At 43.6% G+C, this 21,826-nt stretch overlaps 2 protein-coding genes across 6 annotated transcripts in view; both read right to left on the bottom strand.

Annotated features, from left to right (window-relative positions):
- LOC115127870 (CD151 antigen-like) overlaps positions 1–3,568 on the bottom strand; it is a 57,255-nt gene extending 53,687 nt beyond the window's left edge. For all 3 annotated transcript variants that reach the window (XM_065002890.1, XM_065002889.1, XM_065002888.1), the window contains exon 1: positions 3,405–3,568. The gene's annotated coding sequence lies outside the window, so the exon portion shown is untranslated. The remainder of the gene's footprint in view (positions 1–3,404) is intronic.
- Positions 3,569–7,760: 4,192 nt separating this feature from the next.
- The window catches only part of cracr2b (calcium release activated channel regulator 2B), a 41,888-nt gene continuing 27,822 nt past the window's right edge, over positions 7,761–21,826 (bottom strand). For 2 of the 3 annotated variants that reach the window (XM_065002892.1, XM_065002891.1), the window contains exon 15: positions 15,898–19,131. In XM_065002892.1, coding sequence (XP_064858964.1) covers positions 18,983–19,131 — 149 coding nt within the window. In that variant the 3' untranslated portion in view covers positions 15,898–18,982. Of the gene's footprint in view, positions 9,509–13,245; positions 13,323–14,931; positions 15,040–15,664; positions 15,780–15,897; positions 19,132–21,826 lie in introns of those variants that run through there. The other variant, XM_065002893.1, reaches the window with a different exon arrangement.

A 21,826-nucleotide genomic window follows, 5' to 3' on the forward strand; every position in this document is an offset into this window, starting at 1 on the left:
TATACTGTATCTGAACTGTACATACTGTATCTGAACTGTACATACTGTATCTGAACTGTACAATACTGTATCTGAACTGGACATACTGTATCTGAACTGGACATACTGTATCTGAACTGTACTGTACTATACTGTATCTGAACTGTACTATACTGTATCTGAACTGTACTATACTGTATCTGAACTGTACTATACTGTATCTGAACTGTACATACTGTATCTGAACTGTACATACTGTATCTGAACTGTACATACTGTATCTGAACTGGACATACTGTATCTGAACTGTACTGTACTATACTGTATCTGAACTGTACTATACTGTATCTGAACTGTACTATACTGTATCTGAACTGTACATACTCTACTATACTGTATCTGAACTGTACTGTACTATACTGTATCTGAACTGTACTATACTGTATCTGAACTGTACTATACTGTATCTGAACGGTACATACTGTCCTATACTGTATCTGAACTGTACTATACTGTATCTGAACTGTACTATACTGTATCTGAACTGTACTATACTGTATCTGAACTACATACTGTACTATACTGTATCTGAACTGTACTATACTGTATCTGAACTGTACATACTGTATCTGAACTGGACATACTGTATCTGAACTGGACATACTGTATCTGAACTGTACTGTACTATACTGTATCTGAACTGTACATACTGTACTATACTGTATCTGAACTGTACTATACTGTATCTGAACTGTACTATACTGTATCTGAACTGTACTATACTGTATCTGAACTGTACATACTGTATCTGAACTGTACTCTACTGTATCTGAACTGTACATACTGTACTATACTGTATCTGAACTGTACTATACTGTATCTGAACTGTACTATACTGTATCTGAACTGTACTATACTGTATCTGAACTGTACTATACTATACTGTATCTGAACTGTACTGTACTGTATCTGAACTGTACTATACTGTATCTGAACTGTACATACTGTACTATACTGTATCTGAACTGTACTGTACTGTATCTGAACTGTACTGTACATACTGTATCTGAACTGTACTCTACTGTATCTGAACTGTACATACTGTATCTGAACTGTACTATACTGTATCGGAACTGTACATACTGAACTATACTGTATCTGAACTGTGCTGTACTCTACTGTATCTGAACTGTACTATACTGTATCTGAACTGTACTATACTGTATCTGAACTGTACTGTACTATACTGTATCTGAACTGTACATACTGTATCTGAACTGTACATACTGTACTATACTGTATCTGAACTGTACTATACTGTATCTGAACTGTACTATACTGTATCTGAACTGTACATACTGTATCTGAACTGTACATACTGTATCTGAACTGTACTATACTGTATCTGAACTGTACTATACTGTATCTGAACTGTACTATACTGTATCTGAACTGTACATACTGTACTATACTGTATCTGAACTGTGCTGTACTCTACTGTATCTGAACTGTACTATACTGTATCTGAACTGTACTGTACTATACTGTATCTGAACTATACTATACTGTATCTGAACTGTACATACTGTACTATACTGTATCTGAACTGTACATACTGTATCTGAACTGTACATACTGTATCTGAACTGTACAATACTGTATCTGAACTGGACATACTGTATCTGAACTGGACATCCTGTATCTGAACTGTACTATACTGTATCTGAACTGTACATAATGTACTATACTGTATCTGAACTGTACTATACTGTATCTGAACTGTACATACTGTATCTGAACTGGACATACTGTATCTGGACTGGACATACTGTATCTGAACTGTACTGTACTATACTGTATCTGAACTGTACATACTGTACTATACTGTATCTGAACTGTACTGTACTATACTGTATCTGAACTGTACTATACTATACTGTATCTGAACTGTACTATACTGTATCTGAACTGTACATACTGTATCTGAACTGTACTCTACTGTATCTGAACTGTACATACTGTACTATACTGTATCTGAACTGTACTATACTGTATCTGAACTGTACTATACTGTATCTGAACTGTACTATACTATACTGTATCTGAACTGTACTGTACTATACTGTATCTGAACTGTACTATACTGTATCTGAACTGTACATACTGTACTATACTGTATCTGAACTGTACTGTACTGTATCTGAACTGTACTGTACTATACTGTATCTGAACTGTACTATACTGTATCTGAACTGTACTATACTGTATCTGAACTGTACTGTACTGTATCTGAACTGTACATACTGTATCTGAACTGTACTCTACTGTATCTGAACTGTACATACTGTATCTGAACTGTACATACTGTACTATACTGTATCTGAACTGTACTATACTGTATCTGAACTGTACTATACTATACTGTATCTGAACTGTACTGTACTATACTGTATCTGAACTGTACTATACTGTATCTGAACTGTACATACTGTACTATACTGTATCTGAACTGTACTGTACTGTATCTGAACTGTACTGTACTATACTGTATCTGAACTGTACTATATCTGTATCTGTAACTGTACTATACTGTATCTGAACTGAATACTGTACTGAACTGGACTGTATCTGAACTGTACATACTGTATCTGAACTGTACTCTACTGTATCTGAACTGTACATACTGTATCTGAACTGTACATACTGTACTATACTGTATCTGAACTGTACTATACTGTATCTGAACTGTACTATACTGTATCTGAACTGTACATACTGTACTATACTGTATCTGAACTGTACTATACTGTATCTGAACTGCACTATACTGTATCTGAACTGTACATACTGTATCTGAACTGTACTATACTGTATCTGAACTGTACTGTACTCTACTGTATCTGAACTGTACATACTGCATCTGAACGGTACTGTACTATACTGTATCTGAACTGTACATACTGTACTATACTGTATCTGAACTATACTGTATCTGAACTGTACTATACTGTATCTGAACTGTACTATACTGTATCTGAACTGTACATACTGTACTCTACTGTATCTGAACTGTACTATACTGTATCTGAACTGTACTGTACTATACTGTATCTGAACTGTACATACTGTACTATACTGTATCTGAACTATACTGTATCTGAACTGTACTATACTGTACTATACTGTATCTGAACTATACTGTATCTGAACTGTACTATACTGTATCTGAACTGTACTGTACTGTATCTGAACTGTACTATACTGTATCTGAACTGTACCTGAACTGTACTGTACTATACTGTATCTGAACTGTACATATAGTAAATGTGTAAATGCCTGTCTGTCTCTAGCAGCAACACACCACGTCACATTCTGACTATGTCCGTGTCCTTGGTGGTTCGGAAGTAAAAAGTGAAGACTCCTACCTGAACTCAAACTGCGAATCCTCCTCACCCCTCCGGAGGTAAACAGTCTTACCAGAGACTGTGAAATGTTCCGCTCTCTACTCCACTGTCACGGCGGTGGTACTGTAACGTCTGTCTGCATGCTCTCCGTGAAGGTTATGAGCAACAGGCTGAGCTCGCAACTGACACTCTGATATAAGCTCCTGCTCTGCCGTGCCCCTTTTAGCAGAGAGGTGAGACAAGGAGACAGCAGAGAGGTAAGACAAGGAGACAGCAGAGAGGTAAGACAAGGAGACAGCAGAGAGGTGAGACAAGGAGACAGCAGAGAGGTGAGACAAGCCGACAGCAGAGAGGTAAGACAAGGAGACAGCAGAGAGGTAAGACAAGGAGACAGCAGAGAGGTAAGACAAGGAGACAGCAGAGAGGTAAGACAAGTAGACAGCAGAGAGGTAAGACAAGGCGACGGCAGAGAGGTAAGACAAGGCCGACAGCAGAGAGGTAAGACAAGGCCGACAGCAGAGAGGTAAGACAAGGAGACAGCAGAGAGGTAAGACAAGGAGACAGCAGAGAGGTAAGACAAGGAGACAGCAGAGAGGTAAGACAAGGAGACAGCAGAGAGGTAAGACAAGGAGACAGCAGAGAGGTGAGACAAGGAGACAGCAGAGAGGTAAGACAAGGAGACAGCAGAGAGGTAAGACAAGGAGACAGCAGAGAGGTAAGACGAGGCGACAGCAGAGAGGTAAGACAAGGAGACAGCAGAGAGGTAAGACAAGGCGACAGCAGAGAGGTAAGACAAGGCGACGGCAGAGAGGTAAGACGACGCGACGGCAGAGAGGTAAGACAAGGCGACGGCTGAGAGTTGAAGAGGAACAGACAGATCACTGGCTAAGAAAAGAGCAGGCTGTTACCACCACCAGACTGTTACCACCAGACTGTTACCACCACCAGACTGTTACCACCGCCAGACTGTTACCACCGCCAGACTGTTACCACCAGACTGTTACCACCAGACTGTTACCACCAGACTGTTACCACTAGACTGTTACCACCACCAGGCTGTTACCACCAGACTGTTACCACCAGACTGTTACCACCACCAGACTGTTACCACCGCCAGACTGTTACCACCAGACTGTTACCACCAGACTGTTACCACCAGACTGTTACCACTAGACTGTTACCACCACCAGGCTGTTACCACCAGACTGTTACCACCACCAGACTGTTACCACCGCCAGACTGTTACCACCAGACTGTTACCACCGCCAGACTGTTACCACCAGACTGTTACCACTAGACTGTTACCACTAGACTGTTACCACTAGACTGTTACCACCACCAGGCTGTTACCACCAGACTGTTACCACCAGACTGTTACCACCAGTGGACTGTTACCACTAGACTGTTACCACCACCAGACTGTTACCACCACCAGACTGTTACCACCACCAGGCTGTTACCACCAGACTGTTACCACCAGGCTGTTACCACCAGACTGTTACCACCAGACTGTTACCGCCATCAGGCTGTTACCACCACCAGGCTGTTACCACCACCAGGCTGTTTCCACCACCAGGCTGTAACCACCACCAGACTGTTACCACCACCAGGCTGTTACCACCAGACTGTTACCACCAGACTGTTACCACCAGTCAACTGTTACCGCCAGACTGTTACCACCAGACTGTTACCAGTAGACTGTTACTAGCAGGCTGTTACCACCAGACTGTTACAACCAGACTGTTAACACCACCATGCTGTTACCACCACCAGACTGTTACCACCAGACTGTTAACACCACCATGCTGTTACCACCACCAGACTGTTACCACCAGACTGTTACCAGTAGACTGTTACTAGCAGGCTGTTACCACCAGACTGTTACAACCAGACTGTTACAACCACCATGCTGTTAACACCACCAGACTGTTACCACCAGACTGTTACCACCAGTAGACTGTTACCACCAGATTGTTACCACCAGTAGACTATTACCACCAGTAGACTGTTACCACCAGATTGTTACCACCAGTAGACTATTACCACCAGACTGTTACCACCAGTAGACTGTTACCACCAGTAGACTGTTACCACCAGTGGACTGTTACCACCAGGCTGTTACCACCAGTAGGCTGTTACCACCAGTAGACTGTTACCGCCAGTAGACTGTTACTAGCAGGCTGTTACCACCACTAGACTGTTACCACCACTAGACTGTTACCAGGCTGTTACCACCAGGCTGTTACCACCAGGCTGTTACCACCAGGCTGTTACCACCAGTAGACTGTTACCACCAGTAGACTGTTACCACCACTAGACTTTTACCACCAGTAGACTTTTACCACCAGACTTTTACCACCAGACTTTTACCACCAGACTTTTACCACCAGACTGTTACCACCAGACTGTTACCACCAGACTGTTACCACCAGACTGTTACCACCAGACTGTTACCACCAGACTGTTACCACCAGACTGTTACAACCACCAGACTGGTACCACCACCAGACTGTTACCACCAGGCTGTTACCACCACCAGGCTGTTACCACCAGGCTGTTACCACCACCAGGCTGTTACCACCACCAGGCTGTTACCACCACCAGGCTGTTACCACCACCAGGCTGTTACCACCACCAGACTGTTACCACCACCAGGCTGTTACCACCAGGCTGTTACCACCAGTAGACTGTTACCACCACCAGGCTGTTACCACCACCAGGCTGTTAAAACCACCAGGCTGTTACCACCACCAGACTGTTACCACCAGACTGTTACCACCAGACTGTTACCACCAGGCTGTTACCACCAGACTGTTACCACCAGACTGTTACCACCACCAGACTGTAACCACCACCAGGCTGTTACCACCAGACTGTTACCACCAGACTGTTACCACCAGTAGACTGTTTCCACCAGGCTGTTACCACCAGACTGTTACCACCAGGCTGTTACCACCAGGCTGTTACCACCAGTAGGCTGTTACCAGACTGTTACCACCACCAGACTGTTACCACCAGGCTGTTACCACGAGTAGGCTGTTACCAGGCTGTTACCACCAGTAGACTGTTACCACCAGTAGACTGTTACCACCAGACTGTTACCACCAGACTGTTACCACCAGACTGTTACCACCAGTAGACTGTTACCACCAGGCTGTTACCACCAGACTGTTACCACCACCAGGCTGTTACCACCAGACTGTTACCACCAGACCGTTACCACCAGTAGACTGTTACCACCAGGCTGTTACCACCAATGGACTGTTATGACCACCAGGCTGTTACCACCAGTAGACTGTTACCACCAGGCTGTTAACACCAGTAGACTGTTACCACCACGCTGTTACCACCAGTAGACTGTTACTAGCAGGCTGTTACCACCAGGCTGTTACCACCAGGCTGTTAGCACCACCAGACTGTTACCACCACCAGGCTGTTACCACCACCAGGCTGTTACCACCAGACTGTTACCACCAGTCAACTGTTACCGCCAGACTGTTACCACCAGACTGTTACCAGTAGACTGTTACTAGCAGGCTGTTACCACCAGACTGTTAACACCACCAGGCTGTTACCACCACCAGACTGTTACCACCAGACTGTTAACACCAGCAGGCTGTTACCACCAGTAGACTGTTACCACCAGACTGTTACCACCAGACTGTTACCACCAGTAGACTGTTACCACCAGTAGACTGTTACCACCAGTAGACTGTTACCACCAGTGGACTGTTACCACCAGGCTGTTACCACCAGTAGACTGTTACCGCCAGTAGACTGTTACCGCCAGTAGACTGTTACTAGCAGGCTGTTACCACCACCAGACTGTTACCACCAGGCTGTTACCACCAGTAGACTGTTACCACCACTAGACTGTTACCACCACTAGACTTTTACCACCACTAGACTGTTACCACCACTAGACTGTTACCACCACTAGACTGTTACCACCAGGCTATTTCCACCAGTAGAATGTTACCACCAGTAGACTGTTACCACCAGACTGTTACCACCAGACTGTTACCACCAGACTGTTACCACCAGGCTGTTACCACCACCAGGCTGTTACCACCACCAGGCTGTTACCACCACCAGGCTGTTACCACCAGACTTTTACCACCAGACTGTTACCGCCAGGCTGTTACCACCAGTAGACTGTTACCACCAGGCTGTTACCACCAGTAGACTGTTACTAGCAGGCTGTTACCACCAGACTGTTACCACCAGGCTGTTACCAGCAGTAGACTGTTACCACCAGTAGACTGTTACTAGCAGGCTGTTCTGTGTACTTGACTTATTGGTCAATAGTTGCCAAACACTATAATAATGAAGGACACAGAGGCTGAAGGGAAGATATTTGATGCAGAGGACGTATAGTTACTTATCAATAACTTTATTAGTATCACAACAACAATATTTACATCGACAATGTAGCAGTTTATACAATACATTACAGTAAACATATTTACATAGAAAATGTATCAGTCTATAAAATATAATTACAGTAAACTTCATCAGAACTGTTTGTATTTACTGTATATGTCTAACAGTGTTTTATAGGCCCACATACACTTGTAAAATACACAGTGAAGAAGGGTATTTTAAAGTGCTTAGGTTAATGGTATCGTACCCTAATCTCACTCGCACATGTTGTCACGGTTCACTCTCTTACACATGTTGGTAGAACAGCTTTGGACCATGGATGAGTCCCTACTGTTTCCGGTTTCCTGTCTATAGAAGTAGAAAGAGGACTCTGGATGGATTAGAACCCATTTTAGCATGGACATTGTCATTGAGGGCTTCCGCCATTTTAAAGTAGTCAACTGGGGTGGGGATTTCTATGGGTTGGGAGCCATCAGTCAATGATCAGAGCATTGCCTTCTTCAAAGTTGGTTACACATACATATATATATATATATATATATATATTTTTTTTTTAAATAGCTTTATGTTACATTACTGCCATCTATTGGCCAAAATAAATTAATGCATTTTCCCCCCCAATATAAAATAAATGGTTCAAAACTCCATCAGGTGGCGCTAAATCGCCAATATTACACTGGACAAAAACATTAAAAAACGCAACATACAACAATTTCAACGATTTTACTGAATCATCGTCTGATTCATGTTCATCAGCTGTCCGGGTGGCTGGTCTCAGACAATCCAGCAGGAGAAGAAGCCGGATGTGGAGGTCCTGGGTTGGCGTGGTTACAAGTAGTTTGTGGTTGTGAGGCCGGATGGACGTACTGCCAAATTCTCTAAAACGACGATGGAGGCAGCTTATGGTAGATAAATGAACATTTAATTCTCTGGCAACAGCTCTGGTGGACTTTCCTGCAGTCAGCATGCCAATTGCACGCTCCCTAAACTTGAGACATCTGTAGTGTTGTGTGACAAAACTGCACATTTTAGAGTGGCCTTTTATTGTCCCCAGCACGAGGTGCACCTGTGTAATGATCATGCTGTTTAATCAGGTTCTTGATATACCACACCTGTCAGGTGGATGGATTATCTTTGCAAAGGAGAAATGCTCACTAACAGGGATGTTTTAATTTTTTTATTTTACTAGGCAAGTCAGTTAAGAACAAATTCTTATTTTCAATGACGGCCTAGGAACAGTGGGTTAACTGCCTGTTCGGGGGCAGAACGACAGATTTGTACCTTGTCAGCTCGGGGATTCGAACTTGCACCCTTTCGGTTACTAGTCCAACGCTCTAACCACTAGGCTACCCTGCCGCCCCAAACAAATCTGTCCAAAACATTTGAGAGAAATAAGCTTTTTGTGCGTATGGAACATTTCTGTGATCTTTTATTTCAGCTCATGAAACATGAGACCAACACTTTACATGTTGAGTTTATATTTTTGTTCGGTGTAGATAAAATGCTTTTTATAAACACAAAATAAGAAGAAAATGTACCACTTTAAAAATGGAGAAAGTCCACAATGGCGCTGCCCATGATGTCACAACAGCCATTATGGCACAGATACAAAGATAAACCCTCTGTCTAGCTCTATGTTCCTGTCCTACTTGCAACAGCTCTTCCTGTTGTCTCTGTTGGAGTGGTCAGCTGACAGATGGAGAGTCTCCTCACATTGCTGATCCTGCTGGGCCGATAACAACCTATGGAAGAAGCAGAAAATATAGAAAGATGTTTCGGGTAAAGATATATTTTCGCTAAAAGGATCAGACTGATGCTTTTTTAATTTAACCAAGCAAGTCAGTTAAGAACAAATTCTTATTTACAATGACAGCCTACCGGGGAACAGTGGGTTAACTGCCTTGTTCAGGGGGAGAACGACATCTGTAATGATGTCCTACATACCATACCAGCTGTAATGATGTCCTACATACCATACCAGCTGTAATGATGTCCTACATACCATACCAGCTGTAATGATGTCCTACATACCATACCAGCTGTAATGATGTTACATACCATACCAGCTGTAATGATGTTACATACCATACCAGCTGTAATGATGTCCTACATACCATACCAGCTGTAATGATGTCCTACATACCATACCAGCTGTAATGATGTCCTACATACCATACCAGCTGTAATGATGTCCTACATACCATACCAGCTGTAATGATGTCCTACATATCATACCAGCTGTAATGATGTCCTACATACCATACCAGCTGTAATGATGTCCTACATACCATACCAGCTGTAATGATGTTACATACCATACCAGCTGTAATGATGTTACATACCATACCAGCTGTAATGATGTTACATACCATACCAGCTGTAATGATGTCCTACATACCATACCAGCTGTAATGTCCTTACATACCATACCAGCTGTAATGTCCTTACATACCATACCAGCTGTAATGATGTTACATACCATACCAGCTGTAATGATGTCCTACATACCATACCAGCTGTAATGTCCTACATACCATACCAGCTGTAATGATGTCCTACATACCATACCAGCTATAATGATGTTACATACCATACCAGCTGTAATGATGTTACATACCATACCAGCTGTAATGATGTTACATACCATACCAGCTGTAATGATGTCCTACATACCATACCAGCTGTAATGATGTTACATACCATACCAGCTGTAATGATGTTACATACCATACCAGCTGTAATGATGTCCTACATACCATACCAGCTGTAATGATGTCCTACATACCATACCAGCTGTAATGATGTCCTACATACCATACCAGCTGTAATGATGTCCTTACATACCATACCAGCTGTAATGATGTTACATACCATACCAGCTGTAATGATGTCCTACATACCATACCAGCTGTAATGTCCTACATACCACACCAGCTGTAATGATGTCCTACATACCACACCAGCTGTAATGATGTCCTACATACCATACCAGCTGTAATGATGTCCTACATACCATACCAGCTGTAATGATGTTACATACCATACCAGCTGTAATGTCCTACATACCATACCAGCTGTAATGATGTCCTACATACCATACCAGCTGTAATGATGTCCTACATACCATACCAGCTGTAATGATGTCCTACATACCATACCAGCTGTAATGTCCTACATACCATACCAGCTGTAATGATGTTACATACCATACCAGCTGTAATGATGTTACATACCATACCAGCTGTAATGACGTTACATACCATACCAGCTGTAATGTCCTACATACCATACCAGCTGTAATGTTACATACCATACCAGCTGTAATGATGTACTACATACCATACCAGCTGTAATGATGTCCTACATACCACACCAGCTGTAATTATGTCCTACATACCATACCAGCTGTAATGTTACATACCATACCAGCTGTAATGATGTCCTACATACCACACCAGCTGTAATGATGTCCTACATACCACACCAGCTGTAATGATGTCCTACATACCATACCAGCTGTAATGATGTCCTACATACCATACCAGCTGTAATGATGTTACATATCATACCAGCTGTAATGATGTTACATACCATACCAGCTGTAATGATGTTACATACCACACCAGCTGTAATGATGTCCTACATACCATACCAGCTGTAATGATGTTACATACCATACCAGCTGTAATGATGTCCTACATACCATACCAGCTGTAATGTCCTACATACCATACCAGCTGTAATGATGTCCTACATACCATACCAGCTGTAATGTCCTTACATACCATACCAGCTGTAATGATGTTACATACCATACCAGCTGTAATGTCCTACATACCATACCAGCTGTAATGATGTCCTACATACCATACCAGCTGTAATGATGTCCTACATACCATACCAGCTGTAATGATGTCCTACATACCACACCAGCTGTAATGATGTCCTACATACCACACCAGCTGTAATGATGTCCTACATACCACACCAGCTGTAATGATGTCCTGCATACCATACCAGCTGTAATTATGTTACATACCATACCATCTGTAATGTCCTACATACCATACCAGCTGTAATGATGTCCTACATACCATACCAGCTGTAATGATGTCCTACATACCACACCAGCTGTAATGATGTCCTACATACCACACCAGCTGTAATGATGTCCTACATACCATACCAGCTGTAATGATGTCCTACATACCATACCAGCTGTAATGTCCTACATACCATACCAGCTGTAATGATGTCCTACATACCATACCAGCTGTAATGATGTCCTACATACCATACCAGCTGTAATGATGTCCTACATACCATACCAGCTGTAATGATGTCCTACATACCATACCAGCTGTAATGATGTCCTACATACCATACCAGCTGTATACCATACCAGCTGTAATGTCCTACATACCATACCAGCTGTAATGATGTTACATACCATACCAGCTGTAATGATGTTACATACCATACCAGCTGTAATGATGTCCTACATACCATACCAGCTGTAATGATGTCCTACATACCATACCAGCTGTAATGATGTCCTACATACCATACCAGCTGTAATGATGTCCTACATACCATACCAGCTGTAATGATGTCCTACATACCATACCAGCTGTAATGATGTTACATACCATACCAGCTGTAATGATGTTACATACCATACCAGCTGTAATGATGTCCTACATACCATACCAGCTGTAATGATGTCCTACATACCATACCAGCTGTAATGATGTTACATACCATACCAGCTGTAATGATGTTACATACCATACCAGCTGTAATGATGTTACATACCATACCAGCTGTAATGATGTCCTACATACCATACCAGCTGTAATGATGTCCTACATACCATACCAGCTGTAATGATGTTACATACCATACCAGCTGTAATGATGTTACATACCATACCAGCTGTAATGATGTCCTACATACCACACCAGCTGTAATGATGTCCTACATACCACACCAGCTGTAATGTCCTACATACCATACCAGCTGTAATGATGTTACATACCATACCAGCTGTAATGATGTTACATACCATACCAGCTGTAATGATGTTACATACCATACCAGCTGTAATGATGTCCTACATACCATACCAGCTGTAATGATGTTACATACCATACCAGCTGTAATGATGTCCTACATACCATACCAGCTGTAATGTCCTACATACCATACCAGCTGTAATGATGTCCTACATACCATACCAGCTGTAATGATGTTACATACCATACCAGCTGTAATGTCCTACATACCATACCAGCTGTAATGATGTCCTACATACCATACCAGCTGTAATGATGTTACATACCATACCAGCTGTAATGATGTCCTACATACCATACCAGCTGTAATGTCCTACATACCATACCAGCTGTAATGATGTCCTACATACCATACCAGCTGTAATTATGTTACACACCATACCAGTTGTAATGATGTTACATACCATGCCAGCTGTTTCATCAGTTCTTCTATGTTGTATCCACTCCTTGCACTACACTCATAGAACACTGCATTGTCCTGCTGTAGAGAAAACACAACAGGACACAACATCACCTCACGCCACACTACATCACCTCACGCCACACAACAGGACACAACATCACCTCACGCCACACTACAGGACACAACATCACCTCACGCCACACAACATCACCTCACGCCACACAACATCACCTCACGCCACACTACAGGACACAATATCACCTCACGCCACACAACATCACCTCACGCCACACTACAGGACACAATATCACCTCACGCCACACAACAGGACACAACATCACCTCACGCCACACTACAGGACACAACATCACCTCACGCCACACAACATCACCTCACGCCACACTACACCACACAACATCACCTCACGCCACACTACAGCACACAACATCACCTCACGCCACACTACACCACACAACATCACCTCACGCCACACTACACCACACAACATCACCTCACTACACCACACAACATGAGATTCGGGCTCTTCGCTGGCCATAGCAGAACACTGACATTCCTGTCTTGGGGGAAATCACGCACAGAACAAACAGTATGGCTGGTGGCATTGTCATGCTGGAGGGTCATGTCAGGATGAACCTACATGAGGGAGGATGTCTTCCCTGTAACACACAGCGTTGAGATTGCCTGCAATGACAACAAGCTCAGTCCGATGATGCTGTGACACACCGCCCCAGACCATGACGGACCCTCTACCTCCAAATCGATCCCGCTCCAGAGTACAGGCCTCCGTGTACCGCTCATTCCTTCGAAATGATAAACACGAATCCGACCATCACCCTTGGTTCGACAAAACCGCGACTCGTCAGTGAAGAGCACTTTATTCCAGTCCTGTCTGGTCCAGCGACGGTGGGTTTGTGCCCATAGGCAAAGTTGTTACCGGTGATGTCTGGTGAGGACCTGCCTTACAACAGGTCTACCAGCCCTCAGTCCAGCCTCTCTCAGCCTATTGCGGACAGTCTGAGCACTGATGGAGGGATTGTGCGTTCCTGGTGTAACTTGGGCAGTTGTTGTTGGCATCCTGTACCTGTCCCGCAGGTGTGATGTTCAGATGTACCGATCCTGTGCAGGTGTTGTTACACGTGGTCTGCCACTGCGAGGACGATCAGCTGTCTGTCCTGTCTCCGTGTAGCGCTGTCTTAGGCGTCTCACAGTGCAGACATTGTAATTCATTGACCTGGCCACATCTGCAGTCATCATGCCTCCTTGCAGCATGCCTAAGGCACATTCACCCAGATTAGTAGAGACCCTGGGCATCTTTCCTTTGGCGTTTTTCAGAGTCAGTAGAAAGGCCTCTTTAGTGTCCTAAGTTTTCATAACTGTGAACTTAATTGCCTACCGTCTGTAAGCTGTTAGTGTCTTAACGACCGTTCCACAGGTGTATGTTCATTAATTGTTTATGGTTCATTGAACGAGCATGGAAAACAGTGTTTAAACCCTTTACAATGAAGATCTGTGAAGTTATTTGGATTTTTATGAATTATCTTTGAAAGACAGGGTCCTGAAAAAGGGACGTTTCTTTTTTCGCTGAGTTTAGGTGCACATAGTAGTAAAAACAACCTCAGCCATTAGAAGTCCTGAAGACTCATCAGTCATCAGGATATAATCTTACCTCAGCCAATCGCTGTCCCTCTCTGGTGGTAACCTCCCTCTTCTGATCTTCTGATAAGTCCATTTTGTTTCCCAGCAGCATCAGGACCGCCCCCTCAGACATCCTTTCCTAGTACAGAAGAGGAGCAGGTTACTACCAGACATATTAAATAATGAACATGTTACTATAATAGACATATTATATAATTAACATGTTACCATCATAGACATATTATATAATTAACATGTTACTATAATAGACATAATATATAATTAACATGTTACTATCATAGACATATTATATAATTAACATGTTACCATCATAGACATATTATATAATTAACATGAAACTCATATTACCCAACAACCTGTCACATGATGGGGTTGTATGCAAATTCATTTTACCCAACAACCTGTCACGTGATGGGGTTGTATGCAAATTCATTTTACCCAACAGCCTGTCACATGATGAGGTTGTATGCAAATTCATATTACCCAACAGCCTGTCACATGATGGGGTTGTATGCAAATTCATATTACCCAACAGCCTGTCACATGATGGGGTTGTATGCAAATTCATTTTACCCAACAGCCTGTCACATGATGAGGTTGTATGCAAATTCATATTACCCAACAACCTGTCACATGATGGGGTTGTATGCAAATTCATATTACCCAACAGCCTGTCACGTGATGGTGTTGTATGCAAAAAACTGCAATAATTTATTCGCCCCTTCACCTGTCCATTCACTCACCTGCACAAGGTCCATCCACCCTCTGACCGCGGAGAAGGAGGCGGAGTCAGTGATGTCATACATGGTGAGGATTCCATCAGCCTTGCGATAGTACTGCTGGGTAATGCTGCGGAACCTTGGACGTGAAGAAAAGAAACAGGACAAAATGACTACACACAAACACACACACACACACACACACACACACACACAGAGACACAGACACAGACACAGACCAGTGGCAGTTGGTGCCATTTAAGATGAGGGAGGATTAGTATATTTCATAAGCATTATTTGTATTAGAGCATATTGGATGACTCTCATTCATATTCCATTCACACAGGTCAATGTAACAGTGATAGGTTTAGGCTACTACATGATACTTACATTTTCCCTGTACCCATCATGAGGTTGCTACAACCTAGCCTATGAATTAAAGTTTACAACGTAGGTGCACACAGGCCGACAGACATATTAGTAATCAAGGTGACAGACAGTGACACACTCAATACCAACGTGGACACTCTTACCTGCATCTAGCTGATCTAGGGTGTAATCATTAGTCCAACAGTTGCAAACGAGCGTTTCTATTGGACAAATTCAGGTATGTTTATCCCCGTTTTGTTCCATTTGAGAAATGTTTTTCAACAGAATCGGCGGAATGAATACACCCCCTGATCACACGCAAACACAGTTCATTTTCATAGCAGCCACATACAAACAGCATGATCCCTTTAATCATTATATAATTACTTCTCGCATCTACGCGCTCCCCTCCTCTCACCTTTTTCCCCTTCGCTTGTGGACTTCAATGCACAAACGCATCAGCTGTCTGTGGCCAGGTGTCAAAACCTTCATATCATAACCGCTACACACAGCCTACGTCATCGTCACCATGGATAATAGAACTACCGCATTGGTAAACCCGCTACAATCATGCAGTACAGTCAGTAAGCACTTTAGCAGTTACACTGGCAATAAATTAATAAAACCAAAACCTTACCTTGACTTGGAAGAGTTCCAGTGTAGGATAGTCAGAGCCAGCTAGCTAACAAATAAAATCACATTTTATTGGTCACATACACATGGTTAGCAGATGCGAGTGTAGCGAAATGCTTGTGCTTCTAGTTCCGACAGTGCAGCAATATTTAACAAGTAATCTAACGATTCCCCAACAACTACCTGATACACACAAATCTAAAGGGATGAATGAAAATACGCATATATCAGTATATGGATTAGCGACGGCCGAGCGACATAGGCAAGGTGCAGTAGATGGTATAAAATGCAGTATATACATAAGAGATGAGTAATGTAAGATATGTAAACATGATTAAAGTGGAATTGTTTAAAGTGACTAGTGATCCATTTATTAAAGTGTCCAGTGATCAGGTCTCTAATTTAGGAAGCAGCCTCTCTGAGTTAGTGATGGCTGTTTAGCAGTCTGATGGCCTTGAGATAGAAGCTGTTTTTCAATCTCTCGGTCCCAGCTTTGATGCACCTGTACTGACCTCGTCTTCTGGATGATAGTGGTGTGAAAGGGCAGTGGCTCGGGTGGTTGTTGTCCTTTTTGGCTTTTCCGTGACATCGGGTGCTGTAGGTGTCTGGAGGGAAGGTAGTTTGACCCGGGTGAATGCGTTGTGCAGATCGCACCACCCTCTTGAGAGCCTTGCGGTTGAGGGCGGTGCAGCTGCCATACCAGGCCACGCTGTTGCGCCTTCTTCACCACGCTGTCTGTGTGGGTGGACCATATCAGTTTGTCTGTGATGTGTACGCCCAGGAGCTTAAAACTCTCCAACTTCTCCACAACTGTCCCGTCGATGTGGATGGGGGGCTGCTCCCTCTGCTGTTTCCTGAAGTCCACAATCATCTCCTTTGTTTTGTTGACATTGAGTCTGAGGTTGTTTTCCTGGCCCTCACCTCCTCCCTGTAGGCTGTCTCATCGTTGTTGGTAATCAAGCCCACTACTGTTGTGTCATCTGCAAATTTGATGATTGAGTTGGAGGCGTGCATGGCCACGCAGTCGTAGGTGAACAGGGAGTACAGGAGGGGGCTGAGCACACACACCATTTAGTTCAGTTATCTTTGCCTTCTTGGGTACAGGAACAATGGTAGCCATCGTGAAGGGACAACAGACTGGGATAGGGAGTGATTGAATATGTCCGTAAACACACCAGCCAGCTGGTCTGCGCATGCTCTGAGGAATGCAGCTAGGGATGCCGTCTGGGCCGGCAGACATGCGAGAGTTAACATGTTTAAATGTTTTACTCACGTCAGCCACGGAGAAGGAGAGGGGGGGGCAGTCCTTGTTAGCGGGCCGCGACGGTGGCACTGTACTATCCTCAAAGTGGGCAAAGAAGGTGTTTAGTTTGTCTGGAAGAGTGACGTCGGTATCAGTGACGTGGCTGTTTTTGTAGTCCGTGATTTCCTGTAGACCCTGCCACATACGTCTCGTGTCTGAGCCGTTAAATTGCGACTCGACATAGCATCCCTCTCGGTTTGATAGCCTTAGCCCGCTAGCTAACATAGCATCCCTCTCTGTTTGATAGCCTTAGCACGCTAGCTAACATAGCATCCCTCTCTGTTTGATAGCCTTAGCCCGCTAGCTAACATAGCATCCCTCTCTGTTTGATAGCCAGAGCCAATTAGCTAACATAGCATCCCTCTTTGTTGGATAGCCATAGCCCGCTAGCTAACATAGCATCCCTCTCTGTTTTAGCCAGGTGTTTGAGTAGGCTAAACTAGCTAGCTGCATTCGCTACCTAAGTAAGTAAAAGTGAAAAAGATATACACACCGAAATATAGCTCTCTCTCTCTCGTTCTCTTTTATTTTTTGAATAAATTAATTTGTTCAAAACTGTTCAACTATTGTCTCTCTCTCTCGTTGTGTCAACTACTCACCACATGTTATGCACTGCAGTGCTAGCTAGCTGTAGCTTATGCTTTCAGTACTAGATTCATTATCTGATCCTTTGATTGGGTGGACAACATGTCAGCTCAGGCTGCAAGATCTCTGATAGGTTGGAGGACATCCTCCAGGAAGTTGTCATAATTACAGTGTAAGTCTATGGAACGGGGTGAGAACCATGAGCCTCCTAGGTTTTGTATTGAAGTCAATGTACCCAGAGGAGGACGGAAGCTAGCTGTCCTCCGGCTACACCATGGTGCTACCCTACAGAGTTCTGTTGAGGCTACTGTAGACCTTGTTTGCAAAAACAGGGTTTTAATCAATTATTTGGTCAGGTGAATATATTTACTATAGTTGTATCTAAATAAGATAACTTTTTTGTTTCACATTTTTCTGAAATTCACTGAGGAAGATTGTCCTCCCCTTACTCCTCAGAGGAGCCTCCACTGACACACACACACACACACACACACACACACACACACACACACACACACACACTCCTGTCCTGCAGTATCCCAGAGCTGAAGAGCGATGGTGGTGGAGCCCAGTGTCACAGCACGCATCTGGAAGTCGACACCTGCAGTTAACACACAGACCATTATACACACAGACCACTATATACACACACAGACCACTATATACAGACAGACCACTATACACACACAGACCACTATATACACACACAGACCACTATACACACACAGACCACTATATACACACAGACCACTATATACACACAGACCACTATACACACACAGACCACTATATACACACATTCATACCACCATTATACACACAGACCACTATATACACACATTCATACCACCATTATACACACAGACCACTATATACACACAGACCACTATATACACACAGACCACTATATACACACATTCATACCACCATTATACACACAGACCACTATATACACACATTCATACCACCATTATACACACAGACCACTATATACACACAGACCACTATATACACACACAGACCACTATATACACACACAGACCACTATATACACACACAGACCACTATATACACACAAACCACTATATACACACATAACATTATACACACAGACCATGATATACACACAGAGCACTATATACACACACATAACATTATACACACACATAACATTATACACACACAAACCACTATATACACACAGACCACTATATACACACAGACCATGATATACACACAGAGCACTATATACACACATAACATTATACAGACACAAACCACTATACACACACAGACCATGATATACACACAGACCACTATATACACACAGACCATGATATACACACAGACCACTATATACACACAGACCATGATATACACACAGACCACTATACACACACAGACCACTATACACACACAGACCACTATATACACACACAGACCACTATACACACACAGACCATGATATACACACAGACCACTATACACACACAGACCACTATATACACACAGACCACTATACACACACAAACCACTATACACACACAGACCACTATATACACACAGACCACTATATACACACACAGACCACTATATACACACAGACCACTATACACACACAGACCACTATACACACACAGACCACTATATACACACAGACCACTATACACACACAGACCACTATATACACACACAGACCACTATATACACACAGACCACTATATACACACAGACCACTATATACACACAGACCACTATACACACACAGACCACTATATACACACAGACCACTATACACACACAGACCACTATACACACACAGACCACTATATACACACAGACCACTATACACACACAGACCACTATACACACACAGACCACTATACACACACAGACCACTATACACACACAGACCACTATATACACACACAGACCACTATATACACACAGACCACTATACACACACAGACCATGATATACACAGACCACTATACACACACAGACCACTATACACACACAGACCACTATATACACACAGACCACTATACACACACAGACCACTATACACACACAGACCACTATATACACACAGACCACTATATACATACAGACCACTATACACACACAGACCACTATATACACACAGACCACTATATACACACAGACCACTATATACACACAGACCACTATACACACACAGACCACTATACACACACAGACCACTATATACACACAGACCACTATACACACACAGACCACTATATACACACACAGACCACTATACACACACAGACCACTATATACACACAGACCACTATACACACACAGACCACTATATACAGAGAGGCCTGTAATATTCATCATAGGGACCCTTCAACTATGACAGATAAAATGAGAAAAACATGTCCGGAAAATCACATTGTAGGATTTTTAATGAATTTATTTGCAAATGATGGTGGAAAATAAGTATCCCCTATTCCCCATGTAGTCCACTCCCTCCCCATGTAGTCCACTACCTCCCCATGTACCACTATCCCTACCCCATGAGTCCACTACCTCCCCATGACCACTACCTCCCCATGACCACTACCTCCCCATGTAGTCCACTACCTCCCCATGACCACTACCTCCCCATGCAGTCCACTACCTCCCCATGCAGTCCACTACCTCCCCATGCAGTCCACTACCTCCCATGCAGTCCACTACCTCCCTATTCCCCAGACCACTACCTCTCCATGCAGTCCACTACCTCCCCATGCAGACCACTATCCCCATGCAGTCCACTACCTCCCCATGCAGACCACTATCCCCACCCCATGACCACTACCTCTCCATGCAGACCACTACCTCCCCAGACCACTACCTCCCACATGACCACTCCCTCCCCATGCAGACCACTACCTCCCATGCAGTCCACTACCTCCCCATGTACCACTATCCCCAGACCACTCCCTCCCCTATTCCCCATGTAGTCCACTCCCTCCCCAGACCCCATGTAGTCCACACCTCCCACTATCCACTACCTCCCCGTGTAGTCCACTACCTCCCCTGTAGTCCACTACCTCCCTGTAGTCCACTACCTCCCCGTGTAGTCCACTACCTCCCCATGATAGTCCACTACCTCCCCTATTCCCCATGTAGTCCACTATACTCCCGTGAGTCCACTATCTCCCCATGCAGTCCACTACCTCCCCATGTAGTCCACTACCTCCCCATGAGTCCACTACCTCCCATGACCACTATATCCCCATGTAGTCCACTACCTCCCCATGTAGTCCACTACCTCCCCATGAGTC

This window comes from Oncorhynchus nerka, linkage group LG17 (genome assembly GCF_034236695.1).
Source record: "Oncorhynchus nerka isolate Pitt River linkage group LG17, Oner_Uvic_2.0, whole genome shotgun sequence".
NCBI lineage: Eukaryota > Metazoa > Chordata > Actinopteri > Salmoniformes > Salmonidae > Oncorhynchus > Oncorhynchus nerka.